Source organism: Hippocampus guttulatus, chromosome 3 (assembly GCF_054856545.1).
Source record: "Hippocampus guttulatus isolate MCC_2025c chromosome 3, RoL_Hgut_1.0, whole genome shotgun sequence".
Taxonomy (NCBI): Eukaryota; Metazoa; Chordata; class Actinopteri; order Syngnathiformes; family Syngnathidae; genus Hippocampus; species Hippocampus guttulatus.
The window spans coordinates 13,130,349-13,153,347 of record NC_141263.1 but is presented as its reverse complement, the minus strand read 5'-3'; the positions used below and the strand labels follow the sequence as shown (position 1 = coordinate 13,153,347).

The following is a 22,999-nucleotide window of genomic DNA, read 5'->3' as shown; positions in this document are numbered from 1 at the left end:
TATTGGTTATAGATTGTGGTTGATGTATTTGGTATTAACCTTTTCTTTTTCTACTTTCTCTCATTAGTTGCCATCTAAACCCAGCAGTCAGTCCCTTCGCCTCCTGAGCACCATCGACCGGAAGAGTCACCGGGTATCACAGTTGTCCAAACGCCACAGTCATGATGAAACGTTGCTCCTCCCGCAGAGGGGTGTATCAGCTTCCTCTTGTGGCCTGCTGGATGATAGCCTTTGTGGCACCAGCGATAACCTGGCCTCACACAGGCATTGGCGGATTCCCAAGGTACACATAGCTGGATCCAACACAAACACCTCCACTTAGCCCTCGCAGAGCCCTACTTGTGTTCCCTCCGAGGCCTCCAGGATTCTTATAATGCTTTGGTTTAGAGCAGTGGTTTCCAAAGCGTGAGGCACGCCTCCCGTGAGGAGTGCCAGCTGACTTCAATGTCAGGCGCAGCAGAATGAGAAAAAGAACATTTTCAATACATTCATATAAAACTGTGACCTGCCTAGCGTCTAAACGTCAGGTACGTGTTAAGGGAAAAAAGATTGATGTTTTGTTACCTTGACGAGAGACGGATGGACGGGGCCGAAACCGACTGAACTGTTGCTGCGCATTATGTAGGGTTCAGCAAATAGTTTTCACAACTGTCGGCCACTGACCTTACTGAGATTTAAAATTTGAATTGCTGGTAAATTTGCGTCACAACATCGCAGATGCAACAGCCAATCAGAAATGTCGTATCATGTGAGCGTATCAAGTCAGATTTAGCTGGCCACCTGCCTTTGCAAAGCCTGTATACTACAGTGTAGGTCTGTCAGGAAATAATCTTTGCAGAATAGATTCTTCTATCAATTGTTCCATCGAGTCCTTGAGTATTTGCCCCAATTGCGCTATGTTGCAAAAATATCAGGAATCACAGTTTTACTGTCGGAGCGAGTTAGTTCAAGGAAGGCATCATTAATTTTAGATATGATGTACGCCTTGAATGGTATTCATTAGTTTAGCTTGGAAAATACCTAAGAACTGAAAAATACACCTCATATTGCACTATTTCACTTTTATGGCAACGATTTCAACACACGGGTTCGTCCATATTGGGTCCAACAAGACGTTACGTGTGCAAATTACTGCTGGACAATAGACAAACACTGGACAACAAGGAGGACACACAAAAAACAATCCAAAAAAAAACAATACCATAATGCATTGTAAAACATTCTAAGGGGTTGACCAAAAACAGCAAAAAGGTGCTGAAGTTAGGAGGACAAACTGTATTAATTATTCCAGCCTTGTCCATAAGTGTTTGGCTTACGAATGAGCACCATGTCCGCTGCACTTCCCGAACCACTTCTTCTCCAAAGTGGATTTTGTGCCATTACAAGACCATTCCGCGCTGCATCTTTCACATCAAAAGTGGAATCTCACTCAGTAGATTTATTATAGTATTGGCTAAAAACAACAATATGGCGTCATTCTTGCAGGATTAACATTATCCATGCATTCCGAGAAGTCACCGGCTGTAATTTTTCCGCGACGGACCACTTACTTCGGGTTCCACTTGGTGTGCGGCGGGCCTTGGAATAGCTGAAAAATTCTGAAAATAGAGCCAACATTTTTATTGACAAAAGCTGATATTAAAAAACATTCAATGTTGAAACTGTAATACGGGCAGCATTGTACTGGTGCGCAACACTAACCGTGGGGGACAAGGTAGGCTATTTTATGGTCTCCGAAAGGAGGCCTCCTGTCCCACAGTAAAACTTTGCTTGCAGTCAATTATATCTCCAGTATTCTGTTCAGTAGTACTGCTACGTTTATTAACCATTACTTGTGAGTAGACGCGCACGACTGCTTTTTGTATTTGTTAAGATCAAACCACATTGTGATCTGTTTACAGTTGGTCCAGAGAATCAATTCCATCTATTGCAGTAAACGTGGGAAGAAGAGACTTAAAAAGCTGTCCATGACCAATCTTGACACCTCATCTTTGAGAGGTATGCTTTGCATTTTTTTTTAAAGCAGGGATGTTAGCATCCAAACTGCCATAAATAGATCCTGTGCCATCTTTCCCAATGCCTCAACACATGTGTGTGAAATTGCCCTTGAACTGAAGAAAAGCTTCTTGTCTGTCTCCTGTTTGCCCTTCAGATGACAACAGCGAAAGTGAGAGCGACTCTGATGACAGGTTCAAAGGTGAGTGACCACATCGCCGGTTTTTCCAGGGCTGAGGTGCGACACTTCTGTGAAAGTAGAGCAGTTTTACCAGCAAAAGTGAATTCAAGCTGCAGATCTCATAAGATTGCATCTGTTAATTAGCTGATAAATGATCTAAGATTGCTTTTCATGGATTATTCTTTCATTCCCACCCTCAGCTCACACCCAGAGGTTGTTGAAATTACAGTCCATCCTTCGACGGGCCCCCAGCTACCGCACCCTGGAGCTGCAACTAATCGAGTGGCAGGAGAGAGAACTCTTCGAGTATTTTGTTGTTGTGTCTTTGAAAAAGAAGCAGAGCAAGAACTCCTACTCCCCGGAGGTCACCTACCAGTTCCCCAAGGTGAGTGCTTGGTCATCGTAACCTGCTGCTGGTCTTTTCACATATTTTACACCTGACAAGAATTTCAAGTGATTTCTTTTTTCTCATGTGTGGTCTGGCAAAAAAACCAACCCAGCGCCTCACTTGAGGCCTGATTTATTTAAAAGCCAAATAGTGGGTGCTTAATTGCGTGTTCACTCATTCGAACAGATTGCACACGCTCTTGGCAACGGGTGTAAAAGGGGTGTAGTAAAAGGGGTTTTGTACGGCTGATGGTTTTCACCGTGGGAGAGTACTGCAATTGCAAAATGAAGTTTGAAGGAATGGAACTGAAAGGGTTAGTGGAATACAAAAAAAACATATTACTGAGTTACAAAAAATAAATCTGTCACTTGATAATTTTGGGGAAGCCAGCCACCACAGAGACACCATGTTTTTTTATTTTGCTCATCCCATGTGGGTGGCAATTGATTCTTACAGTATGCGCCCATCCTGCGTGTGCTGAAACTGGCAAAGCTCTGCTCTGGGACACTGAAAGACCCATCAGAAATGTGTCCATTTTAAAATGAGTGAAGAGGAGTTCTGTCCTTATGGCATGGCTCTTTCCTGTGAATGGCCCCAAGTCGACCGTTAGGTCATTCAGAAGCTCCAAAATTGCATTGCTGGAGACGACATGTTGCAATAATTTTCGTTTCTGGGATTTCAAAAATGTTTACACAAGCCAAAACATTCTCCCAGCTGCCTCTTATTTGTTTTGCCTGTGCTATGCTGCCCTCTCTTCTCAGATGCTTTATTTAAAGATGCTAAATCAGCTCATGAAATACATCAAACGTCTACTAGATCACATTGTGTGTTCTAAATTCACCTACGTGCATATCCTCTTCCCACACCGTACAAGATGAACTGCATTACAATAAAGCACATATTGCAGGCGCAGTCCTGATCGCGCTCAGTTCGTAGATCAGCCATCTGTTTGTGCAAGCCCTGTGTGGATCAGGCCTCAAGTGTTTTAGTACCAAATTGCAACCATAAAACACAAAACACCAGTTACATTCTATTCATCCATCCATATTCAACACCACTTATCCTGACCCCCCCCCCCCCACCCCCACCCCAAATAAAAAGCATGAGCACATTGCACTTTACACTAATACCGAATTATATTTATAATTTCTTACCAAAATGTACAGTGGCAGTTAGTGAATGGGGTCATCGAACAGTGAACTCTCTCCTGTATTTTTGTCTTCCTTGACAACTTCAATATGTCTTGGTGGTTGAATAAAAAATAGTAGAAGAAAATATTATGTGTGAAGCCTAAAAAGCTGATGCAGGGTTGCATGTCTGTAGCTGTGCGGTGCTCAATCACCTTCATTTTTTTTCGCGATTGTTTGCTTAAATCACCTTCGGCCATGTCGCACGGTGTGCAGCGGCGGGCCATAGCTGTCTTCGTAGATGTTGAAAGTGGAAAAAAGCCACATAAACACAGTAACATAACAGACTAGTGGTCAAAAACTCCACAATTACTACAATTATTACAAAACACCATTCATTTCAAACAGAGAGCGAATTCAGAAAACAAGCGGAAGTAAACGGGAACCGGTTTAATTTTCTAGCCACCTATAATCAAAAGTTACAATAACGCAATGATTGATCTTTGGTTACAATAGCCATAAGGAAACATCTTGCCACACAGCTGGCCACGTACTACAAATACCGTAGTACCAATAGCAAATAGAGCTGTGGTGTGCCCAATCGTTTCAGAGGCAAATAAGTATTAGCGATTGTTTTGTGTCACAATGGCACTGCTCACGTGTAAGTGTTAGATTAAACAATCATGTCAAACGGGCATCTCTGCGGACAGAATTATTTGAACGACTTCTGTTTTCCTGCAGCTCGAGAGGCTTACCAAGCAGATGAGAGAAGCAGAACAGAGGCTCAAAGCTATTCCTCAGTTCTGTTTCCCGGATGCAAAAGACTGGAATCCCGTGACGGAGTATTCCAGGTATGGCTGAGTGTGGATTTATAAACACATGCATGTAAAATAGCAAAAAAATATATATATACTAAATATACATTCATAGTAAGGCATATTCATACCTTGACTTTTAGAAAAACCCAACACGACCCCAGAAGTATTTCTGACAATAATCTGAATGCAGTTGCATGACTGGTCAACGGATTTTTGTGTCCCTAAACATATTTGATGCGGATTTAAAAATGTATATATTTTCATTTTAGTGTGACCCATAAAAGCATATGCAAAAAGAATTTTACCATGCATTGCAATTTATAGACATGAAACTTCAGATAAAAAATCCACCTGTTGCCGAACCCAACTTTTAATTCATAAATACTACTAAACATGCTATTATTATTCTGATGATGATGATGATGATGGAAATCTGAGGCACTAGAGACAAACAAGAGCAGATTAGGAATTAGTGCAAAAAAAAAAAGAAATTCAAGAAAATATTACTTGCAATTCTGATAAAAACAAAATCTAGAAAATGTGTGTTGTTTTTAGTATTACGGTTTGTCACTTTTCTACAGAATACAATGGATTGCTTTTCATATTAATCTTCTTTGCCATGCTTACGCTGTGTCAATTGTTGTTCTATGCTACAGTGAGACCTTCTCCTTCATGTTGACCGGAGAAGACGGCAGCAGGAGATTTGGCTACTGCAGACGCCTGCTGGTCAGCTACCGTTCACCTCCCCACCCTCTCTGTGCTTCCATGTGCACCCTGCTGAGCCTTGTTTGTTTTGACAGACCTTTTCATTTGCACATGAGATAGGGTTTTCCAATGACGCCATAGTTGATTTTCTGGGCTTGGAGGAAGGTATATGAACACAGTGTAATTAAAAAAAAAAAACACACACGCACACTTGTACATTGGTGTGAATCCTGTAGCACAAAACGATTCAGCTGATTTGCACAAAAGTAGGAGAAAAATGTTACCAGAACCATCCAAGTAGCATGAGCTTGAATAAGGCAAGACATAAAAGACGGTTCATTTATTGTGAACTCTGAATGCGCATTTCACCACATTTCCTTGATTGACTATGAGTAAGATTAGCAAAGAACAATGTTAGATGTTGTCTTTTAGAGTGCCCTTGTTGATTGACATTACATGGGTGTCGCACCCATGGGGGAAATGGGTATCACCACCCATACTTTTCCTTGTGAAAGGTTCAACACTCGTCCCGCTCGCACAATCACTCGCACTGTCCCTGTGCTACGTCAGTCTTCTCGCCCACCACCCTCTGTTTTTTGAAACATGACACTGGCTTTTCCTTTCATATTTTTAAAAGCAGTATTCTTTCAGCGATTGTTTCTTAATTTTTCCTCCATGCAAGAAAACTGGTGATTTTTTTATGACGCCTAAGCCGAGGTCAAATCTTTTTGTGCTCTTTTCAATCATGGGCCTGACTGAGATGGATTTTTTGTGTTTGTGTTTTCCACTACTCGTGCCACTTTTGGCCGATGTTAAACAAATGCTCGGACAGCTTCACATAAAGCCGTGAAGCGAGTCAATCGTACTCTTAGTAGGAAGCACTGTAGATGTCAATAAATACACCGTTTTGCCTCAATAGCAATAGTAGTTGTCCTGCTAATATGCCAAAGATGTCCTGCCTGTGTGCGTAAATGTTACACAGAAAGAAGGCAGAACTGCAATAAAATAAGAACTGAATCCTCTTACTCATGAGGATAGAGAGCATACTTTTATATGGAACTTAACATCGATATCAAGAAAATCCAATAAATACTTGAATGGCTTTGCATACTTTTAAGGATCGTTTTTCTTGTACCCAAGGGAGGAAATTACTGAAAGGAATTCTGATTCAATCTGACCAAAATAACCAAATCCAAACATCAGTCCTCGCTTGGTTAGGACGACACACTGTCCCCTTCTTCATCAAGATGTCTGAAACAAAGATAAATAGTGAATTTGCAATCGCCGTATTTGTCCTAAAAATAGCAACGTCAAAGATGCCGCCGGATTTGGCCTCTCATTCACCTCTGATCAAGCCAGATGGCCGTCTGATCCTGTCTACTTCTCCTCAAGGCTTCTTTTCGCTCGTGGGGAGTTTTTACTTGCTGTCAATTGTATTTGCTCAGGACACATTTGTGAAGCCTCTTTAAATTTATAAGTATGTAAGTGTGGGTGGCAAAACCAACGGAAACGATCTTAACTGTGTAATTACGGACATCTCTTTCTCATAATGAGGCCGCAGAGCGTTTTCAACTTTTTTTTAATTGACCTTTTTTGATTGAGCTGTCTGCCCAGTTTATAACTTGCGGGTGGTGACCTTCATGATGTGGAATTTGCCATTTGGTCGTTCTGCGAATGTTAACGTACATTTTCAAAGAGTCACCGGGAAGGTCAATGTAGTGGACGCCTCCACTCGTACTTTGCCTCCTGTGATGAAGCCCGCATGAATGTTGATCAAATATTTTTATGAAGGTAGAAGAAGAGGTGAGCCCCTCTCCGTCGGTGGCTTTGTTCCCTCCCTCCTGTCCGTCCAGCAAGTTGGCAGCAAGCGAGCATTCCTGAGCACTTGAATCAAGCTCCACACAGTTGATTTAATCATCCATTAGGAAAGGCAGAGGAGAAACAAGAGAAAATGGTATACCTAATATGGACAAGAGGTTTGGCGTTTCTTGAGGCCTTGTGTTAGTGTCTCGGCGAGCGAGTGAATGTTGGGAAGGTAGATAGCATCAGCGGGAGCAGAAAAAGCACCTGTGTTTAGCAAGCGGCTCACCTCAAATAGTTTTGATTTTTCTGCGACAATCTCTCAACAACATGAGCAGTCGGGGTTCTATTTTTAGGTGAATTCCACACCTTTTAACCTTTGCTACCCTTTCCTTCTTGCACTCGTAAAACTACAGTCCTTTAAAGCTGATAAGTCTGTCATCGCTGCTGTTCAATTTGGTCTTTCTCTTACAGCCGAGTGGAAAAGGACCACGCCTTCCAGAAGTGTACTGTGTCATCAGCAGGCTAGGCTGTTTTGACTTGTTCTCCACAGTGAGTTCATGCAAACACACTCGAGCACATATACCCCAGATAGTGTGGCGTTTGAGCTGAATTTTGACCTTCAACTCTATTTCTGTCCATGAAACCTCACATTTGTATTGCTTTTTTTTTTTTTTTAGATTCTGAGTTCCTCAAGTTAGCGTTTGCACTTTAGTCCAAAAAAAGCTCAAAGCATGACAACAAAACGATAAAAAGAAATATTTAAAAAAAAACAATCAGATGCAAACTTAATCAGACACTTCTTGAGGTATACAAATGCTGCGGAAATATTAATGCTCAATTTTGATTCCTCTCATTTAGCCTTATAATGTATTCATTTCCTTCTTTGTAATATACAGTAGCTCCCCACAGCTCTTGCAAAGTACAACCCCAATAATTAACACATTTGGATAATAACAGTTAGGGCTGTCATCTTTTTGGAATCGCTTATTCCATCGTTTCATCGGGGAATCAAACCCTCACCCAACACTGACAATTTCAAAGTAAAGAGCATTTTAATGTTGTTTTTCAAGGTTCTGGTGTCGTTCACATTACCAGTGCCTCCCGTTTCCATAAATAACTGCTCCAGCGGACGGATCCATCACGGACTGTCACGCTCGCCTGGACCTTATTCATTTTTCGTACCCATCTACCACAATAATCACATCACGTTACAGTCACAGCCGGTCACTGTTTAGCCATCTAGAAAAAAAAAAAAGCTATCTAGCTCTTTGGCACATGCTATGCTAAGCGCACAAATTTAGTTTTGGATCATGCTTTGCCCTCTGTCTGAATACTGTTCAAACTAATTGTGGCAAGGTTTTTAACATGTTCAACGTGAGCCGCACTACTTTGTAAAAGCCTTAGAGGCATTTCAGTAAACAGCCACTCACACAAGCGTCATTTGCCAAATGAATACAGTATGTTGTGGAGTGAGAATATTGACACAGTATTGTGAGCTTTTTAACATCGCCAACCCCCCACATTATCGTGATAATTATCGTATTGTGACATTTGGATGTTATATCCGTAGATACAAACAAACAATAAATATATTGTACATACAAACAATATACTGTACATAGGACAGTAGAAATACAGTTTTTAGGATGAAAAAAACCTGCAGTTTTTTAGATTGAAAAATCTAGTGGGTGCCATTGTATTGTGTCGTTATCTTAAGTTTGTTTTTAATAGGCCTAATTGTATAAATGTACAAATATGCAACTGTTATTTAATTTTAAGCAAAGGTATTGTTTTATCAGAGGGCAAGCAATTGAATTCTAGCAGCAAAATGTTAAGGAAGCAACCTTATTGTTCTCTGTAGATTATCCATCCATCCATCCATTTTCCGAACCGCTTGATCCTCACTAGGGTCGCGGGGGGTGCTGGAGCCTATCCCAGCCGTCTCCGGGCAGTAGGCGGGGGACACCCTGAATCAGTTGCCAGCCAATCGCAGGGCACACAGAGACGAACAACCATCCACGCCCACACTCACACGTAGGGACAATTTTAGTGCGTCCAATCAGCCTGCCATGCATGTTTTTGGAATGTGGGAGGAAACCGGAGCACCCGGAGAAAACCCACGCAGGCCCGGGGAGAACATGCAAACTCCACACAGGGAGGCCGGAGCTGGAATCGAACCCGGTACCTCTGCACTGTGAAGCCGACGTGCTAACCACTGGACTACCGGGCCGCCCTTCTCTGTAGATTATTTTTAATTAATTAATTGATTTTGAATTGTTTTTGATACAGTATACACAAAACAAGTCATATTTTGTTGCGACAGCAACATTATCATTAAAACTGCAGCAGGCTTTGTGTTATTCAAAGATACCTCCATCCATAATGTCCATATTTATACCACACTCTTTTCCTCACCGTCGTTTAGATCTTAGATGAGGTCGAGCGGCGGCGAGGCGTATCAGCAGCGCTGGTCTATCCCTTCATGAGGAGCCTGATGGAGTCGCCCTTTCCTGCACCCGGAAAGCTCATCAAAGTCAAGACCTTTCTTCCTGGTGCAGGAAATGAGGTCAGAACAGAGTCCGTTTGTGTCAGGACTTTCATCGTCTGCATTAAGTGCTCTTAGTACTTCTCATTTGAAAGGAAACGTGGTGAAAGCCTCTTTTAGTTTCTCATGTGTGATCTTGCCTGATTCTGCACACTGTTCTGCACACTTCTGTTGTAAACTTGATGTGAACTCTGTGGTTGTTCAGGTCATCGAACTGAGGCGGCCCACCGACTCTAGACTGGAGCACGTGGACTTTGACAGCCTGTTTGGTTGCCTCGGTGTTCGCCAGGTTATTCGGGTCTTTGCGTCACTGCTGCTGGAGCGCAGGGTCATCTTTGTGGCCGATAAACTCAGGTGAGGCTCCCTGTCGTAGTTCACAAAAACTCTTAAAGCAATTTCAGAGATTTAAACCTTTGCATAAAAGGTGGAACGCTTTGTCATCACCCATGTGATGTGATAAAAACATAATTGGTAGCATATATTTTGAAACCATTTTCACTATTGGGTATGAATGCAATAATAAAATATGAAAAATCTAATATGAAATTGTAAGTGACTTACGGTACTAATGACACCAACCACCAAGCTGTGTGTTTTGAGTTGACTGTTCTAAATTATTTAGTGTTGAAATTATTCCATGTCCAATTATGACAATTACTACAAATATATTGCTAATGCTATATTTTATATTGCACTTATATTGAACGGTGTACAGTTCTTTTCTGAAACATTTATTTTGTGCAATGAAACACTATGTCGGCCCCCCCTCGCAATTTTGCTGCTGTAGACTGCAAATTTCCCCATTGTGGGACAAATAAAAGTTATCTTATTATTACAATCCATCCTCAATAGAGGCTTACACAAAGTGCTATGTGTATGATTGATTAAAATGCTGTTATAGATTATGCTAGAAGTTACCTGGATCATCAAGATCATATCGGGGATATGAATAATTTTCAAAATATTAGGAACTAGAAATGGGAAATTCTTTCTTGTAAATCTTTAGTACAGTTTCTCCAAGTGATTTTCGTCTTTCAGACTGAATGTTTTCGTCTTGTTGGCCACATAGCTTAATTGCCAAAGTCATTTTTCAATGTTTTTGGAAAACAAGAAACAACACAATTTTTAGAACACACATTGTTTTGTTTAACGATATTGCAACAAAAACGTCAAGCCATTGGGTGAACAAGTAAGTGAAATGGATAAGACCCAATAAGAAATATCAACATTTTTTAAAATTGTGTTTTTACTTGTTTTCCAAAAATCATGAGAGACGACTAAGGCAATAATGCAATATGACCGACGATATGTTACTCACAAATGAAAATTCCCTTTCACCACAAAGTTGCCACGTGTATGACATCTAATAATTTAGCACAGTGACACAAACCCATAACTTACTGCCACAAAATGTTTTTGAGGCGTGGTGCAGGGGCCGGAGAGAGCCGTTAAATTGAGGTGGAGATCCAGATAAAGGAGCTGATTACACAATGCATTTTGACTGTTAAACATGTGCGTCATTGTGACACCAATACAGCAACTCGGAAAACAAATGCCATTCGAATCCCTTTGTAACGTCTTACGTCATCCTCCATGAACCCGGAAGGAGTTACATTGTCAAATAGATGAGCAAAGATAAATACGACAGTCATATTCTCTCAGTCAAGCTCAACAAGTCATGAGGGGTCTCGAGGGACGACTTGTCACAGGCTAGTGAGGCGTTTTTGTAATGCCGGGGGCAAGGGAGGAGTTGTGAGTCCCCATGCAAAAAGAGGCCAGTTTAAACAAACATCAGTGAGGGCAGTGACTGCGCAGGGGACGGAATGCACTTCCTGTGTGCTGCTCGACCGTCACCATTTGTCTTCTGATGCCGTCCGTGCCCGGCGGCCCACGTGTGCATGTTGACACAAAACCATGAAACCAAACGTCAGAGGAGATAACATCATGAGTCACACAACCTGAACCTGGATCATACAATTACAAGCTATGTGTAATTATGAAATCTACATGTCTTAACGATAGAGTCAGTCGAATTGCTGAATAATGGGCCTCTGTTTGGATTAGTAAGCGTGCTTACGTGCAGAGCTCTTATTCCCTGACATCAATGCTGCATTAATGGCTGCCACGATAAAAAGGCTTCTCCCTCTGGGGTTTTGCGACGTTATTCATTCCCAGAATAGCTCTTCCATGATGTATGCGTCTTTCTCGAGAAATGGACATCCAGAAAAAGAGGGAAACAGTGAGAGGAAAAGTGGTTGGACAATAGTTCTTTGTTTTGTAGCCATACTGGGTGCACGGAACTATTGTACTGGAATATCACACACTTTCAACGACATTGTTATCCTACATTCCTATCCATCGGCAAAGTCACATTTGGCCCGCCAAACTCAGTCAACTTGCAGAGGTTGGATACAAGTTGTATGCTGTATACTTATGGAAGCGAACGCTCTCAGTTGTCAGGTTAATTAAGGGAATGCGAACCAAATTACAGTATACACAAATAGAAAAATAAAGCCCCTCTCATCCTATAAATGCCCCTCGGATGCAAAAATGTGTCAGCCTAATTACACGCACACACATACACACACACAACACAACACACACACACACACACACATACACACATACACACCCATCAGCGGTGCGGGCGGTGAATTTGAATTTTGGACCTGAGCCTTCAGTGGATATTTAGTGTGTGTGTGGGTGTGTGTGTGTGTGTGTGTGTGTGTGTATACTGTATATCTATATATACATCCATCCATCCACCCATTTTCTGAATCGCTTTATCCTCACCCTGAACCGGTTGCCAGCCAATCGCAGCGCACACAGAGACGAATTGCGATATTGCGATATTTAACGTGTAACTAAAGAAAGAACATCTTTTGACTTTTTTTTTAATGCAGAAAATTATAAATGTATTCTTATCTAATTCAGTAATTTTGTGTTAGTTATGCCCCTAGGTACTGTTCTCCTCTTTTCTGTTGAATGGCAATGTGCATTTAATGTTGCACCTGATTAGTCAAAGTTACATTCAAGTATACACTACTTCCATATTAATTTCTTGCATGTCTTTTGCGTTCTGGACTGCAATGTGCCATTCTCACAATGCTGATATTTTTTTCATATATTGTGCCACTCTAATTTAAATTATTCATTTGTATGGGTAGAAAGAGAAACACTAGTAGCTCTCTTTTCATGACCTCCTATATGTCAGCCAATTCTAAAATTAGCTGACATATAAATCAAAATAAATGTCTCGCTAACCATCCACACGCTAAACGTGTTTGACAAGGAAATAGTGTCAACTATTTGCAACCTGTAGATACTTACACCATGATGCCAATTAGAGCCAAACCCAATTGATTAATTAGCGAACTGGCGAACTGACTTTGTCACCACAATAAACTGTGCCGCTATTTGTTTGGAACTGCATTTAGACAACCTACGGTAAATGAGCTTGGTTTGATCAGCTGATCTGAACAAACAGGCCAAAGAGGAAATCGAACCAGAGTTCCATTAAAAGTTTAGACGTGCAGGAATGATACTCCTACTCGGCCAATTAAGTCTGACAGTACCACTTTGCTTTGTTTTGATGTTTATGGAGTTGTGCCAGTTTTACTCTGTGGAACATATTGAATGCAGGATTTTGTCTGCCTCATTTTATCCCTCAAAATGTATTTTGACCACATGTTTCCTGCATTATATACTATCCGCATACTGAGGCAGGACTAGCAACCAGAATTAGCTGCAAATCTCAAGCGTGAGCAGCCTGAATTTACAGGGAATTAATTGCAAGAATGACAAACTCAATTGAAGCTCTGCATATTTGGAGGGGGACATTTCATGAATTCATCTTTTTGGGGATAGTTTTTATACAATGCAAGACAATACATCTTTATTTATATAGCGCGTTCACAACAGCTGCCGCTGTAACAAAACAACCATTATGGAACCTATCCCTCACCGTTTTGACTTTTTTATGCTCAGGTCAAAGAAATGAAAGTATTACTTAGGCAATGTCTTATGACATGTTGAAGCGAGTTTCAAAAGTAGTGTTTTGCTGCCCTCTTGTGGCAATTTGCTGCTAAGGAGCTTTGTTGAAGTCAATTGAGGAGTTTCATTGACATAGAAAGGGCTTTGCTCCTCTCTGGTGGCATCTTGGTGCTAAAGAACTATGTTGATCAGTACTTAGGAGCTTTATTTCAACAAGAGTAGTGCTTTGTCACCACCTTGTGGTACCTTGGTGTGAAGGAAATATGTTGAAGTGAGTTGAGGAGTTTCAAGTCAGACAAAAGTAGTGTTTGTTGCCATCTTGTGGCATCTATAATAATAATAATAATAATAATAGATTTTATTTATAAGCGCCTTTCAAGACACCCAAGGACACTTTACAATAACAAAAAACACAAAATAATACGGGTTGAGCAGCGGCAGCCAAAACGCGCCAGCGTTCACTCAACCCAAAAGTCAGAAACAAGGGAGGGACAGGGGGAGAAAAAAAACCCCACGCTCGAACTACCCTCATTTGAGGATATCTATAGGTAATTATAAACATTGTTTGCAGGGTGTCATCTATTCTGCCTTTTTTTAATTTGCTGCAGGAAGTGTAGTGTCACGTTGTTGTTTTTACGACACAATTATGTATGCGTTGGTCTGCTCTTTATGTAGATTTGAGTGGCAACCACTGCTAGTGCCGAGTGTTTTCCCTGCAAGTTCATCTTCTCCCAGCAGTGTGCGTGGTGGTGTTATGGGGGAGTTCATTGCAATTGATACTTTGGTATCACCATGTGTGTCTGCGTGTAGCCTGTGGCGCAGCTACTCCAACCAAGATATGTGCCCCCGTCAGTGCCTCTTGGGACGGGATCTGTTTGGTATTATCAAACCTTCCACAGGCCAAAATAAAACTGCAAGTGCTGCCTGTTGTTTATTCTGAAGATACTGAAAATACTGAGATATGGGTTTTCGCCAATATAATTTCATTTTACTGTGTCAAGAAATCATATTTTAGTGCTGGTCGTTTGACTCCAAAACGCCGCCGTGAATAGGAACTGACTATAATGGTTTATCAGTACAGAATGATTATGTCTCACTGGGCTGTGTGTGTGTGCGTGTGTGAAGTCACATAGAAGAGAGCGACTTTTGTTTATGCTGACTCTTGATGACACTGAGCACAGAGAAACATTTCTCATTAAAAGTGTATCTCAAGTGGGGTGTGTTTGCATACCATGTTTGATCCCGGGTCTTGTTCTTGATCCATACTGATTTGTTGGTGCTCTGCTATGTGTGTGTGTGTGTGTGTGTGTGTGTGTGTGTGTGTGTGTGTGTGTGTGTGTGTGTGTGTGTGTGTGTGTGATCGGATCCACGGTTTATTTTCACTCTCTTGTGAAACAGACTGGACCGTATGTAGCGGACGAGGGGGGATGGGGAGGAGGAGGAGGGTCAGCCACTGTCAACAAGTGACGGATCGTGAGAAAGACGGGCTGCTATTTGGGATCTGGATGTTATACCACAGCTGTCAAAGGGGACCAGAACTGCTGCATTTTTGGGGCTATTTGCGTCAACAGGGCTCCGATTTAACTGTTGCAGCATGTTCAGTGGTCATGACTCAATAATTCATCATACTAACTCCTCTGTATCCGTGCGCTTTGACGTGGGTTCACACACGAAATGTCTTTCACTTTATTACAGCAGTTACTAAATGGACCGTGTGGACCGTGTGGCAACATGTACTTTTTTTTTTTTAATTGGCTTGCCACATAGTCTAATAATCTAACAGAAAACATGGCATTAGAAAGGTATTAGAAAAAATGTTGTTCAATGTTGAAACACTATTGCTCTTAAATTAGGAGTAGCAAATATAATGTTTATGTAATGTTTAATGTTAGATATAGAATGCATTTTGAATTATTAAAAAAAAATCAAATGTTGAATTAAATGGAAATGCAAATGCAAAACTAAAACAAAAGTTGAGTTGTCATGTAAATTACCCATCCATTCATCCATTATCTGAAACCGCTTCATCCTCACAAGGCTTGCGGGTGCGCTGGAGCCTATCCCAGCTGTCTTCAGGCAGTAGGTGGGGGAAAACCCTGAACTGGTTGCCAGCCAATCGCAGGGCACACATAGATGAGCAACCATTCATCCTCACAATCATATCTAAGGACAATATAGAGGTTCATTTAACCTACCATGCATGTTTTTGGAACGTGGGAGGAAACCGGAGTACCGGTACCTAGAGAAAACCCACGCAGGCACGGGGAGAACATGCAAACTGTACACAAGGCTGGGGCCTGAATCATACCCACGATCTCTGCACTGTGAGGCAGACGTGCTAACCAGTCGTCCAGCGTGCTGCCCTCATGCAAATATTTTAATTTAAAAAAAATACAATAAAATGCATTTTCCAACAATAAAGCACACTAATAATAAAAACAATTCTGCTTTGTCACTGATAACATGAAGCTCAAATGTATCTATCTGGATGCTATATTGCCGCACCCTCCACCCCTTCAGTAGATTTAACTGCTTCACATATCCCGAGCCTAAAAACTCAATTGAATTTGTGTCAAACTTTGCAAAGGATTAATCAGCATTTCTTTTCAATGTTCGATTAAGACACGTGTTACCAACTATGCTGCGATTGTGCAATTTGTGCATTCTTGGTAATTCCCATGTAAACTTTGCAAATTCAGAATTTTGCAACCTTAGCCTTGTCAGAGGTTTGAGCTCTTCTGAGTAACTGTACTTCATTTAAATGTACGACAAATTCAGCGGTGACTGTCTGTTTTTTTTTTCACACTCTAATACAGTAGTGAATCTCTTCGCGAGGCAAGAGCAGAGAAAAAGATTTCGTATCACGCAACAGGGTTTTTTTTCGTTTTTTTCCCAATAGGGGGTATTTTCGCCCATTTAGGTTTCGTTGTAGAGGAGTTTCACTGTATGACATCTGACGACTTTGGCATATTAGTAGCTCAACTTTCTTTACCCTGTTGTCGAACTAAATCTCATAAATATAAATACTCATATACATAATTGTTTTATGGCGTGGCCTCTGCAAAGCAGTGATGAAATTGTGTGTTTGTCTCCCACCATCAGTACGCTGTCCAGCTGCATGCACGCCGTCGTCGCGCTGCTCTACCCCTTCTCCTGGCAACACACCTTCATTCCTGTTCTGCCCGGGTCCATGTTGGACATTGTCTGCTGTCCAACTCCCTTCCTGGTGGGGCTTCTTTCCAGCTCCTTGCCGAAGCTCAAAGAATTGCCTGTAGAGGAAGTAAGTTTTTTCCTCATCTCTCTACCAATTTCATGGAACAATTTGTATCCCTTGACCTGAATCCCATCAAAAATAAATTGCCATTCAATGTCAGTGACTCAGTAATTGTACTATATTAACCCCCAAAAACCCCCACTCCAATATCTTTTTAATTTGATTTTCAGCGACTGTGGAGGATTCTTTTGAGTGTGTCACAGGTTAGCATTTGACTGCCATTAAACCTTCACGGATTAATCGGTCAAAACAGGAAAACTATTACATTTATTAAAAGTTTTTATCAAGATCTCCTTTAACATTGAGTTCAAATGCTGTTAATTCACACGTGAAAAACAGTTGGGTTATTTTTTATTATTATTGTTATTATTATTTATAACTCAATTTTTGGATTGTTTGTGTTGGTTGAAATTCTGGGTTATTTCTTATGAAAGTAACCAAATTGTTGGTTCAAATAAAACATTTATTGGTTTATATGCCTGTGATGTTTTGTTGGGTCAAAAATCAACCAATCAAGTCTGACTGACTGTCATGACAGCCATCGACTTCTCGTTTATGTCTGCACGCTCTGCACCATGTTCAAGTCGACACTTTTTTTATTTGGATTTTTTATTTATTGCTGTTTTGGTAAATATTTTACACATTTTCATCTTTTGAAACCCATGACGTTGCTTTTTAACGGCTTCATAATTTAGACATTAGGAGCTGAATGATGTGAATTCTTTTAGGCGGATACCTGGTATTTGTCAGAATACAATTTAAATATCCGATTAATCACTGACTTATGTAAAATAAATATGAATTTAAAATGGTTGGTTCCCTAACACTAACAGATATTAATTCATTTAACCCGAAAACATCGGTCAAAACTGAATACCCCAATTTTTGGACTCAAATTGACCCAAGTGTGGGTCGGTCCATTTTTTAAACAGAAATTGGGTCAAATTTAACCTTTTTTTTTTTTTACCTGAGTCCTTTTAGAGTGCATTGTGTCCTCGGTCGTGTGGAATTTGTTAAAATACAACTGTTGGATGTGATAAAATTGCCACCTGTGTGTTCCTGAGTTATTAAAATCCCTTTTAGACCTGAAATCCCCATTGTACGCAGTATTTCACAAAGATAACGCAGCTGTATGAGAGATGTCCAGCTGGCACTGTGTCTCAAGCAGTGGAACACCAGCCAAAACGTTTTGGGCCCCTGCTCACTCAGCTTTCGTTTCACTTATGGTAAAACACTTTTACGGGTCGGATCAAATTCGACTTGTTTTGACATTTGACGGCAAAGAAAATACCCTATAAGATAATTAGACAAAGGGGACTTTTGAAAATCCACATAGCTTAGCCTATCAGTCCACAAGCTTAATGCTAATACTATTTAGCATCTGCGTTGTGGTACTTTGTCCCATTAAAGAGTGATTGAAAACAAAAGGTGCAACAACATGTACACAGACATTGTTACAGTACTCAGATTGCTATACCCTGCATCCTCAGTGTATCACGAGCAGTATTAGTGCCGTACAGATAAGCTGAGGGAGGTGTTACAATGTTATGAATCCCACTGAGTTCTAGGCATGACTACTGCTCCTGCAATATGATTGACTGCTGCATCCAGACAGGACTACATCCAGCAGACAATCATATTGCAGCTGGGCATGTTCTGCCTCGAACTCAAGCAAGATTCAAAATAATGTCTCAATGAACAGTCTATCCTTTTGTTTTATAAAGTCCCTGAGTAGCCAAGGCAAGCACACCAGAAGGTGCAGCATTCAAGTGATTCATTGTGACAATGACTGTAATTACTGTATGCTTTAAAAATATATAATTTATATATATTATATAGGGCGGCCCGGTAGTCCAGTGGTTAGCACGTCGACTTCACAGTGCAGAGGTACCGGGTTCAATTCCAGCTCCGGCCTCCCTGTGTGGAGTTTGCATGTTCTCCCCGGGCCTGCGTGGGTTTTCTCCGGGTACTCCGGTTTCCTCCCACATTCCAAAAACATGCATGGCAGGCTGATTGAACGCTCTAAATTGTCCCTAGGTGTGAATGTGAGCGTGGATGTTTGTTCGTCTCTGTGTGCCCTGCGATTGGCTGGCAACCGATTCAGGGTGTCCCCCGCCTACTGCCCGAAGACAGCTGGGATAGGCTCCAGCACCCCCCGCGACCCTAGTGAGGATCAAGCGGTTCGGAAAATGGATGGATGGATATATATTATATAGTGCTATTTTTTTTCTCATTGAAACACACATGACAGCATTTTTGGGTGCTTTTTTTGTAGGTACCGTAAGTCTGGATTGTGGATTCATGGCATATCCATTCATTTCAATCATAAAAGATGATTTGAGATATAAATGCACTCATATTTCAAAGCATCAATGTAGTCCATAATTTTATAGAGGCAATTATTATGACAGCGTTATATGCCCATGGGAAAATAGACTCTTCTATATATACAGCCATGGAAAATGAGCACGGCGTAAGAGTTAAGTAACTCAGGGCAGGGAAGTGAAATATTCTACTCAATGTATTATTTGAAATACGCTAGCGTACAAGCAGGTGGGGAGCATTAAAATCTTGGCTGCCATATTCTGATAGTGGATTTGTCTGTCTGTCAGCTACATCTGCTCAACATCCACGTTTCTCCCCATGTTGCCAATTGACGTTTGTAAAGGCAGATATTTTGATCCGACTCTTGCATTCAATGTCATTCGGTTGTCCTTGGTGAGTGCAAACAACTTTGAAGAGATACTTTTGGTTTCTGACTTGTCTAATTCTTCTCGTCAGGCATTGATGGTGGACCTCGGAACTGACCGTTTCATCAGACAGGTTTGTCTTTTAACGCGTGGAAGAAGACCTTTCACAAGGCTGTGAAACATATTGAAAATCATCCCGTAAAATGTTGTTGATCTCCGGCGATTGTGCTGTTTGTCTTTTCATGCGTTTGTTTAAAGATGGATGACGAGGCCTCACTGTTGCCGCGGAAACTTCAAGCAGCTCTCGAACAAGCGCTGGAGCAGAGGAACGACATCATCAGTCAGGACTCAGACAGCGAGTCGGACGAAGGTAAATAAGTGACAAACTATTTCACTGTGGCGAGACTGATGCTTTCCATCTTCGGGAGAACAACAGCTCCTGTATGCAAATGTGTGCGGTAGTTTAAAAAATTACGCTTCGCGTATGACATCAAATAGTATAAATGCACATAGCAACATATTTTAATATTGTGGAAAACGTTATTCTATAGATTCACTGTGCAGAGATGTTATTTGTTTTTATATAATTATAATAATTATAGTTTACAGCGAACGAAAACCCCAAACTCACTGTCTCAAGAAATGACAAGGTTGAAAAACAATGCATTTCATGACTCTGTACAATATGCAGTGGATAAAAAACGTCTACACACCCTTGTTCAAATGTCATATTTTTTCAAAATAAAAGATGAGACCAAGATAAATTATTTTAAAACTCGATCCATCCTATATGACCTATAACCTGTAGAAGTCAGATTATGTGTTTGCATAAATTCTAAGAACCTAATAAATAATAGATCATCCAGGAGACTTCTAACATTGTTATCGCAAGCATTTATGTAACGTTAAGTGGTTTTACGAACTAAAATAATCCGAAAATATTTGTTTCTAGACAGGGTGTTTCATTCGTTCTTAGCTTAGCCTCTTTAGCTTCTAATGTCATATTCACTGTTTAAAAAAAAAAGATTACCGGTACCTCTCTGGATTTCATGTAAAGTAGATTCAATTTCACAACTCTAGAACAAGTTCGGTCGTTTCCTAAAACTACAAACAATAACTTTGAGTGAAACAGCGACGATTAAAAAAAAAAAACAGTAACCATAACAGTAAACTGTCTCTGAAAGGTCGCAAACTGTGAAATGTTCACCTTGGGTAGACTCTGGAGAAATGCGTGAGGCCGTGCACCTCTGTGAGCATGATGAGATAGTGGGATAAAGACAAACATGCAGTGGTCATTAATTGAGATCACTTGTTCATTAGTTTCAGGCCCAGTGGGCGGAGAGGTTACGAGCTGCGTCCCTCAGTCTGCATTGCGCTGTCAAGAGCAGTGGGTGCATTTTATTGCCCGGTTGAGCCAAACTTCTGTTTCTCCTTAAGGAGAGGCTGCTCTCGAGCGACTAAAAGACCCATTCTTTCCTTTCACATGTCAACCTGCCATCCGAAGGTATTTCCCCCTTTTGTGTGTTTGCAGAGTACAGCTCTTTAAACAGTTTGGTGTCAGAGGCTTTCATTCGCTTCTTCCTGGAGACCATCGGCCACTACTCTCTATTCATCACACAGAACGAACGCGGCGAGCGCCTTTTCCAGAGAGAAGCCTTCCGCAAATCGGTGGCCTCCAAGAGTATCCGCCGCTTCCTGGGTGTCTTTATGGAGTCGCAGATGTTCGCAGGCTTCATTCAAGATCGAGAGTTGAGGAAGACACGCGCCAAAGGTACGCTAGACTCTCTGTTTGTCACATATGAAAAGCCGTTTGACCATTTATTGCTTGAGATTCCTGTGCTAGTATCCTCATTAGTATTGAATCAATATCAAGGATAACCAACCAAAAGTGGCTCGAGTGGAGGAAAAAAAAAAGACTCGTCAGACATAGTTAGTTATTCTACTATTGTGCCTTTGTCATTCAATGAGTTGATAACTGGTATTACTAATGACAACATTGTACCAACTAGATATCTAGTTCTTCACTAGTAGTACAGGTAACACACAGAAAGTCAACATGTGCAGTTTTGCATCACTAGGAGTATCTGAGGCTTGTTCTCCTACTAGTATGCCAAAGTTGTCCTACTAGTGGGCATAAATGTCTTACAGTAGTGGAAGGTAGTAAGTGGAAGAAAATAAAAAGATTCTGTAGTGTCCCTCCTAGTGTGCTGAATTGTGAAACTGCTATTCATGTTCCCACTTGGTGTTGACCTCCTTTGTGCTTCCGCTGCAATGCTTACCGCTGCACTCGTACTGACCCCTAGTGGCAATACCGTGACAGGTCTGTTTGAGCAGAGGGTGGATCAGTACCTGGAGGAGCTGCCGGACACGGAGCAGAGTGGTGTCAACAAGTTCCTCAAAGGCCTCGGTGAGGTTTCTGAAGGCCTTTTTAAAAGAATGAGTGCATCTCAAATACATGCAATAGTATGTCAATTCAAAACAAACTGCTCGTACACGAGGTGTGATTGTGAATGTGAGTGGTTGTTTGTCGAGATGTGTCCTGCAATTGACTGTGGGGGCCACCTGTGGATTGCCCCCAACTCACCCATGACCCTAATGATACAAATTGGATGGGAGAATATCCAACTTCAAATCACGTATTTTTCAAGTGGGCTGTTGAGATGATTTAATTCGTCTTACATCATTATTAATTACTCTTGATTTGTTTGGACTTTTCCAGGAAACAAAATGAAGTTTCTCCACAAGAAAAACTGAGATGGCCGCGTGCCGATTTCAAGCCTTTCGTCCTGCATCTTTGCATCGTGATCCCCGTTATTGTGTGTAAACTTGTACAGTACAGATGTCACAGTGAGCTGGCCATGAACTATAGCCATGGCAGGATTGTACACAGAAGTCGGGCAACTCGGAAACCACTGGTGTTTTTGTAAAGAGTGTATGTGACACGACAGTGGCATAAAATGTACAGTTTGTATGCTTCCAATGCTGCATCAGTTCAAGACAGAAGCATCAGAATCAAAATGCATCAAGACGGTGAACTGTAAACACATTTTGCAATCTTTCAATAAAAAAAAAAACAAAATGATGAAAACAATTCCGAATCGCATGTTATACTTATAACTTAATCTCTATCTTCAGTTATCCCCTCTAAATAATCATTTGAGTGCCCCAAAGAGAAGAAGCAGGTTACGCCCAGCATCCACTGAGGCCACTGCAGAGATCCCATAAGGCCCGGTAAGTCTAACAGCAGCTAGGTTAACCTAATTACGTCTGGTCTCATCACTGTTGGCTGTCACTGCCATGCTCTCATTAGTTCGCCGTTGACTCGGGCTGACATCGGGCTGATACCATCTTACATGCATGTGCAGATTTGAGTCCGAAACATGCCTGCAAAATCAACTTGTTCGCGCGGTTGGGAGGAAAATAAAGCAAAATTATCCCAGTGTAGTGGAGAAAAAGAGAAAGAAAGTGTGAAATAAAGCA

General features: G+C 41.2%; 1 protein-coding gene across 2 annotated transcripts in view; it reads left to right on the top strand.

Moving 5' to 3' along the window:
* The window catches only part of dennd2b (DENN domain containing 2B), a 50,966-nt gene extending 27,967 nt beyond the window's left edge, over positions 1 to 22,999 (top strand). For both annotated transcript variants that reach the window (XM_086106864.1, XM_086106863.1), the window contains exons 6-20: positions 68 to 283; positions 1,902 to 1,998; positions 2,153 to 2,197; positions 2,377 to 2,561; positions 4,433 to 4,542; positions 5,166 to 5,235; positions 7,489 to 7,566; positions 9,443 to 9,583; positions 9,768 to 9,916; positions 16,658 to 16,835; positions 19,611 to 19,652; positions 19,778 to 19,889; positions 21,051 to 21,290; positions 21,840 to 21,926; positions 22,239 to 22,999. In XM_086106864.1, coding sequence (XP_085962990.1) covers positions 68 to 283; positions 1,902 to 1,998; positions 2,153 to 2,197; positions 2,377 to 2,561; positions 4,433 to 4,542; positions 5,166 to 5,235; positions 7,489 to 7,566; positions 9,443 to 9,583; positions 9,768 to 9,916; positions 16,658 to 16,835; positions 19,611 to 19,652; positions 19,778 to 19,889; positions 21,051 to 21,290; positions 21,840 to 21,926; positions 22,239 to 22,273 — 1,785 coding nt within the window. In that variant the 3' untranslated portion in view covers positions 22,274 to 22,999. The remainder of the gene's footprint in view (positions 1 to 67; positions 284 to 1,901; positions 1,999 to 2,152; positions 2,198 to 2,376; positions 2,562 to 4,432; positions 4,543 to 5,165; positions 5,236 to 7,488; positions 7,567 to 9,442; positions 9,584 to 9,767; positions 9,917 to 16,657; positions 16,836 to 19,610; positions 19,653 to 19,777; positions 19,890 to 21,050; positions 21,291 to 21,839; positions 21,927 to 22,238) is intronic.